This window comes from Odontesthes bonariensis, chromosome 24 (assembly GCF_027942865.1).
Source record: "Odontesthes bonariensis isolate fOdoBon6 chromosome 24, fOdoBon6.hap1, whole genome shotgun sequence".
Lineage (NCBI taxonomy): Eukaryota > Metazoa > Chordata > Actinopteri > Atheriniformes > Atherinopsidae > Odontesthes > Odontesthes bonariensis.
This window is the reverse complement of record NC_134529.1, coordinates 29486236-29500386: the sequence shown is the minus strand read 5'-3', so window position 1 is coordinate 29500386 and position 14151 is coordinate 29486236. Positions and strand designations below refer to the sequence as shown.

Here is a 14151-nt window from a genome sequence, read left to right as displayed (position 1 = left end):
CTGTTTGCACCTGCTCAAGTGGGAACTGAGGTGCCGGCCTGGGTCGACCCGTTAGCATTTTATGCGGTGTTAGTGCGTGACTCTATGAGTCTGCATACGAAAGCTCATTAGTGCAAGCGGCAAAGCATCTAGTTAGTTTAGTTGAAGCACAGATTAAATTCAATTTCACTTTCCAGGTTCCATTGATCCTCTCATGCATCCCTTGACTCTGTGGATGATAAACGGCCCCACAGCGCTGCTTGATACGCAGCTGCTGCAGAATGCCTCTTGCACCTTTATAAACAAACACTTAACCATTATTTGAGCTAATCTCTGATGGAAAGACAAACAGATGAATCCATTCCCTTACCAAAAAAATTTACTACTATTTATCCAATATGTATAACCAATATCCTTGTGATGGCGCGACCTCTGGCTCCAGTACCACCATTGGTGCCAAAACAGCAAGCTGGCACTTTGATGCTACTTTCGCTGCTTCATCAGCCGCGATATTACCTTTATCAACCATTTTGTGACCTCTATGATTATTTGACATTGTATCACTGCCAATTTACAATTTTCATGACCGCAATCCGCTCCTTCATTTGGACCTCCTGTCGCGCTGGACTTCCGTCTGACCTCCTGAACCCTCTCTGCTTCACAACTGCTCCAAATGAAGAGAAAATATCATGAGCATATGCAGAAACTGTGTACACATTCGTAACCTTACCTTTCACCAGTCAACATGCTTCCGTTAGTGCCTTCAGTTCAGCCAACTGTGCCGAACATGGCCGTTCACACTTCTCAGCTTTCACCGTCACAAAGTTCTCCACCTTCCTGTTTCACAACTGCAAAACCTCATGATTACCCAAATGATCTCACAACATGAACCATGCACAACATAAGTGACATCAGCCTGCACAAGTGGAGTTGCTCCTATGTCAGGTCTCAGTTTAATGTATCTCACAGCTTCTGCCACACGCTCATGTGGTTCTCCTTCAAACTCACGTGGAATGACATCTGCAGGATCCGATGTAGTACACTTCTGTATTCTCACATCTGGACGTGTCAAAAGATGCACAACCTGCAAACATCCTGTCCGAGTCACAACATACCTACTCTGATTTATTAGTTCTGAAATCTTATGGTGTCTATTGGAGACATATAAGAAAAATGGCTTCTCATAGACTAATGTTGCCCGTTTTGGATGACTTCTGCTAATTTCGTTTCAAATTTTCAAAGTTGTGCTTTCAACCTTTGATCTTTGGATTTTTCATGATTCTTTCCAGAGGAAGCGCATTTTATTGCATAATCCTCCCAAAAGAAGATCATACTTGTTGTATTTTAATTTTACTTAATATTCATTAGTTATTTATTTATTTATTTTGGACATGGCGCTTTTCTTACTCCCTCCAAGTGGGATGGAGAGATATCAGTAATTCCCTATGGGCTAAATAGATACTCTAATTCAGACTATCAATGCTAAAATTTAAATTAGAAACTTTGTTCCGTTCAAATTTTAGAACTTCGTAATAGTGGCACATTTAAATTTTAAATTCAGAAACTTTGTTTTGTTGTGTCCTAGTAACAGTGACCTATTTAAATTCAAGTTTTAGAAACTTAGTAGTCGTGATACATTTAACTTAAAAACTTTGTTTTGTTTTGTAATGATGACACACCTGAGGGCGGTTTTTAAACCCTTTTGAGTACGTCTGGTGTAAGTGTACTTCTTACCTCTATATGTCAATGTAAACCAATACTGGGATTCCTCTGCCAGAGGAACGCCTTGGACCTGCCGGGCCACTTGCTCCGCCCCCCAGGGACTGGCCACGGTCCTGCCGAACACTCGGGTTTCTCGGTGCTCTCGGACAGCTGTAAACAAAGTGTCCCCTCTCGCCACAGGCCCAACATGCCCCCGAGGACCTTCGTCCTCCAGGTGCACCTCTTCTTGACCTTTGACAGGGTCGACGATGGACTTGCCCCTGTGATGGCTGTTCAGCGGCCCCCGCTGTCATGGCCTCATTTCGTACCTCTTGCTTCGCTTGCAGTTCTTCTAACTGCAACCGTGCAAGTTCCCTTTGCATATCCTTCTCCTGCTCCTTCCGTTTCAGTTCTTTTCTGTATTTGTTTACTGCATGCACCACGTGGTCTCGGAATTGTCCATGTGACACTGAATTCAACCCCACCACATCCTCCAGCCGCCCCTGAACTGGGGCAGGCAGAGCCTCTTTGATGGAAACTCTGAACAATGTCACCCAAGCTGGGCTCTTCTCGATTTCTCCCTCAGACTCTTGTCTCCATTTCTTCAATTGTTGTGCAATGTACACAGCTGGACTCTCTGTTCCTGACAGTGGCTCCCCCTTTAATGCTTCCAGGTCCACTCCCACAGGAAACTCAGCTCGTAACGCTCTCCAGAGTGCAGCTCGATATGCATTAAAGTCAGTTCCATCAGCTCGGTGGCTCAACATCCAGTCATTCTCACTGTCTCTCAAAATGCCCTCCATGATAGAAGTTCCAAAACACAGTGCCCACACTGCCTTAATGTGTCCCACAGACAACAGTTTATCCACAGTCTCTTGTTCAAAAGCTCTTATCCATCTACTTGCACCTGTGTGAATGTCCGGCAATCGAGCAACCAGCCCCCCTAGGTCGAGCGTCTGCCACGGCACATACTGTCCCTGCGTCATTTCTATCAAACTCGGTGCTGACGCCGTTGGACTCTTATGTTCTTCAGAAGATGCCTTTTGAACTGGAGATGCCAGTTCTGGTGATCTTTGGTATTGTGGGAGCTGTCCCCTTGCCTGATCTGAATTACAGACGGCGTCTGGCTCAGGAGCTCCATGACTGCTTGATGTAGCTATTTGTAGTTCTGGACGTTCATGAGATATTTTGTGATCTTTTATTTCAGAATCTCCTTGTATGTTTGCTGCTCCCGGCAGTGTTGGATATAGCTCTGCATTTTTAAAGAAATGTAAAACTTTTAATTCAAGCTCTCTTTTTCCCTGTCTCTTTTTGCTTTTGTCCTTTGGTTTGTAAGCTTTAATCCTTTGTTCCATAATCTTACAGGTAGTTACATTGAAAGTGCCCCCTTTTGGCCAGGGTGAAACGTTATTTTTGTTCGTTTTTCCCATTTTAGAGATATCTTTTTAACATCTTTGGAATGTTCAATTGTTGGTGTTACATCCATTGTTTCACCTAGTTAGTTCCCTTCTATTGTCTTTTGACTTTTTCTTTTTATTTACTTATCTATTTTCTAAATTTCCCTTATTTATTATTCGTATTCCCCCTTTTTTTTTTTTTTTTTTTTGAAAGTCAATTTAAATAAAACTAATTATTTAACTCTGATCAATGCTAATTTAATGCTCGGCTAAATTTAGCTTAGATGCAGCTAATTATTGGATTGGATGTTGTCAATGCTAATGTTAAGGTTAGCCTACGTTAGCTTTAAAAGCTTATGCTCTAGGTTGTTTTTTTTTTTTTTTTTTAAATTAAACCAATGTTAATTCAATGTTAGGCTAATTTAGCTTTTTGACTTCCGGTTTGGAGTTCGGTTACTATTATTGCTAATGTTAACGTTTGCCAACCAATGCCAATTGATGTTAGCTTCCTAGCTGTTGCTAATAAATGCTAACCTATTGCTAATTAAGATTTCAACCAATATTTGCCTTATTGCTATTGCTAATCAATGCTAATTGTCTTTCTGATCAATGCTAATTATGGCTAATGAAATGCTAACAAATGCTACTAATGCTAACCAATGCTAACTATTGCTAATCAATGCTAATTGTATTTCTGATCAATGCTAATTATGGCTAATGAAATGCTAACAAATGCTACTAATGCTAACCAATGCTAACTATTGCTAATCAATGCTAATTATTGCTAATCAATACTACTTATTGCTAATCAATACTTGCTGTATTACTAATACTACCCAATGTTAATTTATTACTAATCAAAAGCTCAGTTAATGCTTACTCTGTATGAAGTGACTCAGGCTAAAGGCGTTGCCCCAACTTCTGCTCACATCCGGATGCTTCCGATCCAATCCACACACAATGTCCTCCACCAATCCAGATGATCCAATGTACGTCACAGCTACGTCAATTCTGACCAATGAAATAAAAATATTTTTTGACCAATGAAATCTGAACACACCTCTAAATCTAACTCCAGTGAAACACGTCTACGACAGTAACTTCTAACCAATAAAATATGAACACACCTCTAAGCCTGCCTCCAATGAACCACGTGAATTTCTAACAAATCAAATATGAACACACCATCACATCTGCTTCCTAGACTGTTATTAACTCCTCCCAAGCATAACAATTGAACCAGACATAACAATTGAACCACACCCCAACTCAAAATGGCGTTTGTCACACTTATATTACAAGTTGAGAAAAAGGAGGAAATACAAACTTTCAGCTGGACAGAGAAGAAATACAATTTAACACAGAAATAACAGTTGCACTATTCTTCACCTCAAAATGGCGTTTGTTAAGAAAGAGAGAGAAATACAATTTAACACGCTGTGGACAGGGAAACTACAAATCAAAAGATACAGAAACAATGCATAAGCGAAAAACTTTTTTTATCAGGAATGTCACATTCAACTTGACTAGAGACAGCAACCTTCTCCTCCAGAATTGCGAAACCCTCATTACTCGACTGATAACAACTCCGCAATTAGCACATTACCTAAAAAAAAACTAATAATTATTACAGTTCAACCATAAATTGCCCCTGGAAGACACAAGGAAAGAAAGTGTGATCACACACGAACATTTGAAGCAGCAGGAAACTCTCAAGGCCAGAGCACGTGCCCACACACCAGCCGCGGGAGCGCGCAGCACCCTCTGTCCCCCTGAAGGCCAAAACACCTTCACTCGCCTGTTGAGAATAGAACTTTCGAAACTTAACACCAATCACAGCAGTATTCAATAATAACAAGATGCACTCAACGAAAATATAGAGTCTTAAAGAAAGAAACCCACAGCGTTTAAAAATAACAGCACATTTCGGCAAAAACACCTTATTTCCCCAAGTTATTAATGCGGCAACTATCACAATTAAGCAGATTATACCAGTGAAGCAAATTATGACCATAAAGCCAGTTATAATAATGAAGCAAATCTGAGTGTAAATTAAAATACTACGAATACTCAAAAGTCAAGGGATGATATGAGTCAGAACCTTTTCTCTTTTCTTCTCTTTCTTGATTCACACAAACATCAGATTTCACACACACATTGACAGACAACAGAGACCGGTCCCACACACTCAAGTCAGTCGGTCAAAAGTTTTGTGTCAGTCACCGTTCAAATCTTCACATTTTTAAATTATCAATTTCTTTCATTTAGACTTTTAATTTTTCAGGAGATGTTGGTGTCGGCAATATATGGAATACAAAATGTGTTTTCCCTACAAGCCTTGTGATATGGTCTCTGACCAAAGCAACAGATGCTGACGTGTACTTTACCAGCTTCGCTGTGACCTCTTAATAAAAATCTCCTATGGCCAATTTCATAAACGAATTTGACTTTTCTTCTCCAAATGTCTTTATACTGAGGTCTCGGATACTCCAAAGAGTTCTAAGCAGATATATAAAATGATATAAACATATATACTTAAAATGTGCCCGTATAGAACTGGAATTGACTTTTTCAGAGTTTTCTTGAACTGCCGTTTTGATTCCACCTCCAAACTTTTATGTTCGCAAGTCAATCAATTACCAGCATTCGTCTACTCCTTGACTAGTGAAAATAACTTTCACATATATTAATGACTAATGCGAACCATAGTCCCACGGTAGCCCGAACCCCCAATGCATTAAAGGTCGGCCGTCGGCTTTATGACATCACTATGAACGGGTGATTTCCACCCTGCCCGCTCTAAAAGCGTATCTATTATTCCAGTTTAAACTCATCGATTTATTTCCTGCCCGAGCATTAGCGACTAGCCCTTCTTAATTACCACAAAAAAACAATACAACAACACAAGCCAGACCAACTGCTCACAGCTGTCTGCTTTACAACTCACATAAGCTGCTGTTTACCCAATTTTTATCTCAATTAAAACACTTGGCTCCCCTTGGCCCACAATTTCAACAATTTCAGCAGCCCCTCTGCGCAGAAGTAAACAATGGAAGGGCTTACCGTGTGCAGGATCCGTCTCTCTCCTGTGTTCTTTTAAATTTGGGGAAGCCGAAAGAAGCCGTCAGCTGTGCTCCACTAACCGAGATCAACTGCGTAATGGTAGGAACAAAATCCCACCTGCCGGCTTGTAACAGCTGATGTCGGCTGTCGGGGCACAGCGAACACGCTCCGCCGGGATCCAGATGCAAACTCTCACGAATTCGGGGTCACCATTATGTTGTGGAGAAATTAGAGTCGAATCCCGCGTTGGTCAGCCGTCCATTGGGGAGTTTATTGAACAAACCGTCACAGCAAATGTGCATACAGAATGTACAAAATGTCCGACGAGCTCATCTAGTGACACCCTTTTATACCGTTTTATCATAACAAGTGTACGTGGCCCTCTCCGGAGGCGCCTAGCTTTCGCAGTTTATCATAAACACGCTCCTTCTAACTATCAACAATATTCTGAACCAGTCAACAAGGCCCAGGATGTAACTAGGCCAGAAGTCATGAACATGTCATGACATCCTTCTCCCACAGTAACAGCTGGTAACACCTGCTAACAGCTGATAACAGCTGGTATTACCTGGTAACAGCTGGTAAAAGCTGGAAACACCTGGTAACAGCTGGTAACACCTGGTAACAGCTGGTAACACCTGGTATCACCTGGTAACAGCTGGTAACACCTGGTAACAGCTGGTAAAAGCTGGTAACAGCTGGTAAAAGCTGGTAACACCTGGTAACAGCTGGTAACACCTGGTAACAGCTGGTAAAAGCTGGTAACAGCTGGTAAAAGCTGGTAACACCTGGTAACAGCTGGTAACACCTGGTAAAAGCTGGTAACAGCTGGTAACAGCTGGTAACATCTGGTAACAGCTGGTAACAGCTGGTAACACCTGATAACAGCTGGTAACAGCTGGTAAAAGCTGGTAACACCTGGTAACAGCTGGTAACAGCTGGTAACACCTGGTAACACCTGGTAACACCTGATAACAGCTGGTAACAGCTGGTAACAGCTGGTAACACCTGATAACAGCTGGTAACAGCTGGTAACACCTGGTAACAGCTTGTAACAGCTGACAACAGCTGGTAACATCTGGTAACAGCTGGTAACAGCTGGTAACACCTGGTAACAGCTGGTAAAAGCTGGTAAAAGCTGGTAACACCTGGTAACAGCTGGTAAAAGCTGGTAACAGCTGGTAACAGCTGGTAACAGCTGGTAAAAGCTGGTAACAGCTGGTAACAGCTCGTAACACATGGTAACAGCTAGTAACACATGGTAACAGCTAGTAACAGCTACAAGGCCAAACCTGACTTAACCAACTTGATTTTAACATGAATGACGTGAGGATCTGACAATGAGTGCATGACGACAAGAGGAGGGTGATTGGTGAGTGAGTGCAGCTGACGATAATGAACACAGGTCAGAGGGAACTGAGGAAGAAGGTGAAGACATGGCAAAACTAGAGACGAGACAGAAACTTAAAACAATGGCACTCTCCCCTTAAATGTGTTATTGAAATGACAAAAAAAAAACTGTTTAAGTTTCCCCAAGCTGACGCTTAGTGATTAGCTGTCAGTCCACTTGTACTTTCTGTGCTCATCAGTGTCCCATCTCCATCCCTGGAAGTTTTACTCTCACTCTCACACACACGTCCTTCGTCCTCCTCAACAGTCTTGTTTGTTTGTGTGTTTGTTTGTTTGCTGAGGCAGCAAACAAATCCCACTTGTTTCCGTTTCCAAGAAACCAAATTTTACTCCTAAAACTCTACACGATAGTTGGAATCTCACTTTCAATCCCTAATGTGATGACAGTGAAAAGGAGAAGAAAAAGTTCCACTCAATCCCACACCAGAATGAGTGATAACTTCATCATTCCACAGCACAAAACATTCATGCTCAAACACGGTCAAGTTGTTCTACCCTCTGGCCAGCTAAATTGTTAAATTTCTTTTGTAACTTTTAACAAGCTTTCATTTTGCATTGTGGGAAGCAGTCCCAAACATGACATGATGCAACCACTTTTCCAAAATGCTTTTAAGGAGGTCTGACGGATGGAAAGAAGCACTACACCAGAGACTGTCCCACATGGAAATAAACCTGAGTCCCATCAATCCCACCCACTTCTGTCTGACAACCCTTCACGCTATCAGCCAACGCTGGTTAGGGGTGGGCCCCAAAAAATACACGGTAAAGGGAATATATTAATCATGTGACCTGAACAATGTGAAACCTCTCCATGGCACCATTCCTGGGCCTTTATTTTGGTCACAGACAGGGTCTTCAATGGCATGCCCAGTTAAACTGGTGAAATTACAGGACAGCGTTAACATCTCAGATGATAAACATCACAAGGAAAGACTGTAAAGGCTGTGGAGGTGGAGATGCTTGGTGTGCATGTCAGCAGGGTTCTGACAAAGCTGATAAAAAATACATCATTGTGTCTGTTTTAAGAAGCTGATTTAGAGCTCAAAGAAATCCTGCAAACACAAGTTCAACATGTGTTTGAGTGTTGGTGGTGCAGAAGGTCCAGAACTCTCATCATCTCATCACTGTGTTGAGCACCAGGAGAATTCTTCTGAAGCACAAACTGACAGTTAAAGCTATGGTAGGTAATCCTAGAGAGCTAGCAAGAGAGCTAGCAAGATTCGAAAGTGTCCCCTCCTCTAAGCTCCACCCCCCCCCCTCCCCATTCCGTCAGTGCTTCATCCAAAGCCGGTAGAACCGCGTGCGCACACGGAGCAGGGAGCCGACAGAGGGGGGGTAGGCAGAAAGCAGAGGCATCTGATTGGTTTTTTGTAGGCGACCAATCCGAGATCAGCGTCAGCTTTTTCTCAGTCCTGCAGCTGCCACAGAGGTCTGATTATTTTCGTCCCTTTTTCTAAATACATCTTGTATAGATTTCTCTCAGGATAGACGGACCATTTCACCCAGTATTACAAAATGTGTTTCTGAACAGGATTACCAACCATGTCTTTAACACTTGGCTCAGATGACTCCAGCACAGCTGAGTGATAGGATGGTAGTGATCTAAAAACAGGGCCAGGAAAGCTGGCCGAGCGTACACAGCACAAACACAACCTTTTCTCATGTGGGAAAGGGATAACCATGAAAGCTTTGGTTGGGAGAGGAAATACTTTGACAGGGTGCACTGAACTTAACATTCAAGCTCACAGTTTTCATATTTGGATAACACCTTAAAAAACATGTTCAAAGCAGGAATCATACCTCTGCAACAGACTTTTTTGTGGTGCTCAAACTAAGTCCACTTCACTCTCTGGATGAAGCAAAGACAGATGTTAAGTACCAGAATTAGTTCTGTCAGTGGCTGCTCTTGGGTTTTTCCTGCCAGTGTACCAAACAGCCATGGAGCATGGAGCAGGCACCATGAGTTACTTTGTGTTGGAAAAGGCCCGGAGTTAATATGTAAATGTTTCAGTTTGACAACTTTCTAAGTCAAGATAAGTATGTTACAACATGTCCTCTGGCCACAAGATTCTCAAGTTTTAACAACGTCAGACAAGCTTCTGTTTGGACAGGTTTCAGGTGGCAGCAAGTCTTCTTTTCATTTTGAAAACTTTATTTTTCCAATTTTTGATAGCTAGATGTTTGTATCAAGCATCTTCATCTTTTTTGAAATTTGATTTCTAACAATCTGATGTATTTGACGGTTGTTCTAAAAAAGGTTGTTATTCTGGACACCATATTTAGCACAAAGAGAAGGTTCCTCTTCTTTTTGTGGTCAGTTTTCATTCAGGCCTCTTCTACTTTGTAGGGGCTGCTACTGATGTTGCTTCAGCACACTGTATTATCCCTCCCTCTTAGACTTTTAATTGTATGTCTTTTATTTCTTTTACTTGCTGCAACACTAATTCCCCTGCGGGGACACAAATAAAGCCGAATCTGAATCTGAATCTTAAAATACGGAGCTTTTGCAACCTGACAGAAGAACTTAAATACAAATACATTCTCCTCACACACTTTTATCCAACAAATAAGTCAATAAAACACAGCATATCATCAGAAAAATAATATGTAAATACACAATGTCATAGTCGCACATATGAGTCACTTCAACGTTTCCACATAATATATCAAGTATTTATTGAGGAGCTGTCAAAAAAGATGTGGCAGTCACTGTGAGCCAGGGAGCGCTTCCTCAGCCTGTGCTGCAGGTTTTCACTGGAAAAACATGCCCTTCACGTTATCTCATTCTGTGAGAACATGAACATGTTTGAGCATCAGTCAGGAGAGACTCACTCACTCAAAAGAACTGAACTGGGATTTAAGTTTGTTAATGGTACATGACAGATTGATTCATGTACAATAACACTGATGAGCCAACACAATGGTGAAGCTACACAGGAAAGCTGGTTGATAAATCCTAAAGGTGTTGGATGTGGTGGAGCTCAGGGCTCCCTGCAGGGCTCCTGCACTTTGTGCACAGGGGGGCTGTCAGAATGAATCAGGAGAGGCTCCGTAACAATTACTGACATCGAATTAGAAGAATGAAACTGTCCAACAGTTTTACTGGGAGCTGGAAAATGCTTTCCTTTATTTTCGCCGCTCAAATGGATGTAAAAGTATTGTAGCGTATAGGGGTATGGATGAACACATTTCCCATGATGCTCTGCAGGTAGAGGTGCAGTGAGGGCCTTTTAATTGTGTTTTAATGCTATAAGTTGTTGTAGTTCAGTTTGCAATCATAGTTAGATTGCTATGTTAGATATTTTGGATGGTGTTAGGATAGTACCATGAGTAAGAGTTGTATTCATCTTCATCACTTCCTCATTCTGTGACAGTGCATTTGGTCGTAATGTATATATAAAAGCATGTGTCCAAAGAAAACAGCTTCCTGATTTCCTCTGTTCCAAGTCATAACCTGAGCTTGCCACAGTATTCTGTGGCTGTATGAAGGCAAAATTCAAGTTGCAGAGGAATAATATTGAATTGATATGTAAAATATGAAATAGAGACAGTTGTAAAGACAAATTAGCAGAAAACTTCCATCAGTACCTGCAGCTGTGCTCAGCCCCATAGAGCCTTTTTTGTCCCCCATGTGTCCTTTCACCAGATTCTGTAGCACCTAACTGGTGAGGAGGGTTCTTCTCGGGGGTGCGGAGACAGCGATAAAAGTCCATTAAATCAGGCAGACACTTATCATATACGTCTTCGAACATGAAAATTATTAAAAACAATTTTAAAAAGTGATTTGTCAGATGATATTATGTCAGTGATGCACTATTACTTTGCTCTGTGGCCCTTGAGTGACCAAAACAGCACCATATAATGAAGTATTCGCTCTCCACATGATTCTGACAGTTATTCAGTCACAGTCACATGCTGCAGTCATTGCAAACAAGTGTGTGTGAATCAAGCGTAAATGGGGGCAGCTTATGGGCAGTCATTAGGTTTTGCACATCCTTCACAACACCAGCTTCTACCTGTACAGTCTTGAGGACTTGTGTTGGACCACATAGATGGGTGTGAAGACTCTTCACTGTACAACTGTATCACTGATATATGGACTTGATTCATATTCATTATGACACTAATTTCATTCCAATGTCAGAAACATGTAAGCTGACAATAACAAACTGGATCAAACAGCATATAAAACATAGAAAAATATAACGAGAAAGTGTAAAAAATACTTTCCTGCTAAAAATGATTTAAGGAGTCAGAGTGTGGGTAACTTGCAGAGACCCATCAGAACAAAGTCTAGTTGAAACTTCCACTGGAAGTGTAGATGTATGTGAAAAACTCTAAAATACTGAGTTCCTAATGACATGTGGTGGCGGCCTGCTGTTCTGGTTGGGCTTTACTCCGTCCTGGTGACGTTCTTCAGGGGGGTGTCGAAGATGACCGTCTTCACATCGCCATCCTCCTCACTAACATAGAAAACAAGAAGGGAAAGGGTTTGTTTCAATGCAGCTGTGGAACAACAGCAGTGGAAGACTTTTTCTTTGTGAGAAATGAAAATAACTTGATATTCAGTTTCTGTTGAGGAGCACGTCCCTCAGCCACAACAGAAGGGTCATTGTTCCCACCATCTTTACACCCCAGCTTACACAAACCTAGTCTTTTCCCAACCTTTCTTATCACAAATCATTGCATAGGATTGTCTTATTACTCTTTCAAAGACCAATCGCATCATCACAAAGCTTCTCTTCATAGATCATTTCTGCTGTAGCTTTGCAGCAGTGGGTATAGATTGAGGCCCACATTCTCTTCGTGCCTGGAACAAACTCTGTTTTGGGGTTAAAGTCACTCTCTGTAGTTACCACTGAGGCATGGTGTTAATTTAACACCTTAATGAAGTGGACTCTGTGTTTTTTCCTGTTGCAGATGTATTCATGTGACTTTCCCTTTCAGTGTGCAATTCAGGGAGGAGAAAATTGGAGTGATTTTCAAAGCTTTGCACTCAGAACACACTGCAGTTCTGCCAGTATGTACCCGTAGAAAAAAGCTTGATGTGGCTGTGACAGTTGTCAGAGGACACACAGATGTTTGACAACACAGGCAGAGGGAGAGAGTGAATGAAGGAAGAGATTCTCCATTCATGTAATATATTTGAAATGAAAAAAAAGATTGCAATGTATTATTTGCAAAGCTATTTTATCAATCTCTACTGGCTGGATTAATCTAAAAAGACAACTTGGAATTTCTAATTTGAAAGTCACGCCTGCTGCACCAGAACGTTTTGCAGCTATTTGTCTTTTGTTCTTTTCTTCATTTGTGTTGTTATTTCAATGGACACTATAATTTCTTTAGGAATGATATCATTGTGCCTGAGTGCAGAGGATTACAACTCGTTTGGGATCCTGAACCGGGTGCACCCTGGACAGGACACCACAGGGCCACACAGAGACAAAGGAGACACATAACCATACACGCTCACACCCACTCCTAGGGCAATTTAGAGTCACCGGTTAACCTAACATGCATGTTTTGGGTGGTGGAAGGAAGCCAGAGTACCCGGAGAGAACCCACGCATACACAGGGAGAACATGCAGACTCCACACAGAAAGAACCTGGTAACCTTTGCTGTGAGGTGGTGGTTCATATAAATGATATGAATGAAACACCAAACTGATTGGAACAGAATATCAACATGCAACGTGACAGTTCTGAATCATTCTAGCCCTCCATCTCAGAAGACTTATTTTTTGAACATCTATCTCCTATGCCTGACAATGAAAGGCTGTTACCTGATAAACCCGTGGCTCTGAAAAAGGCTTTGAGTCTTTCACAACTATGGCAGTCATGCATCACTCTCCCTGCCTATGCAGCACGTGTTGAGGTGTTTTACATCAATAAAGAACTTAACGTGCTCAGAGAAATGTGATTCCGAGGCTTCTGAAAAATTTAGAACCCATTCTTATTTTAGATCCCTGTCTGCTGAGTCTTTCAATGATTCCCAGAACAGGTGTAGTAAAGTGTTTTCTTTGGACATTACAGGCAACTTCGTCAAAGCTTTTGTTAACACAACCCTACCCTCTAATCAAGATTGCATTTCGGAGGCCTTGGTCTTTTCAGGATGGGTTTTCGGCACTTCTTGTCTCAGATCGGTTCACTTTTTCCTCAGGAATGCACACAAGCCTTTTTCACAAACCTTCCACCATACATGTGTTGACTTTTTATCTATTGTGCTTCAACACAACAGGGAGGCTAAATCCAATCCTGATAGGTGGACTGTCCAGATTGTGTTTTGCTTGCTTGCAGAGAAATGCATCAACCAGGAATTTGAGGGAGATGCTCAACAATTAAAACAGCTGAATATGAACCTTTGTAGGGCTCAATGAGGGAAAGTTCCCCATCTGAGGGACTGAAGGTTCTGAGGAGATTTGGTTTCCAATAATGGTGTTTCTAACATCTCTAATTCACCTTCTTTGGGTCCCATGATCCCAACAATTCAAATGGTGCTTCCAACTGATGTGAAGACAATGGGAAACATTTTATTTGTGTATGTTTTTGATATTCTCATCGGGCTGATTTTGACAGTTTTGACAGAATGATATGGGACAGT

The 14151-nt window shown here is 41.6% G+C and overlaps 2 protein-coding genes across 3 annotated transcripts in view; one reads left to right on the top strand and one right to left on the bottom strand.

Moving 5' to 3' along the window:
* The window catches only part of ccn6 (cellular communication network factor 6), a 95418-nt gene that overhangs the window by 11940 nt on the left and 69327 nt on the right, over positions 1-14151 (top strand). The gene's annotated exons all lie outside the window — the stretch shown is intronic.
* Positions 7419-14151, bottom strand: part of LOC142374786 (solute carrier family 22 member 6) — a 42205-nt gene continuing 35472 nt past the window's right edge. The window contains exon 10 of the mRNA XM_075458606.1: positions 7419-12013. Coding sequence (XP_075314721.1) covers positions 11944-12013 — 70 coding nt within the window. The 3' untranslated portion in view covers positions 7419-11943. The remainder of the gene's footprint in view (positions 12014-14151) is intronic.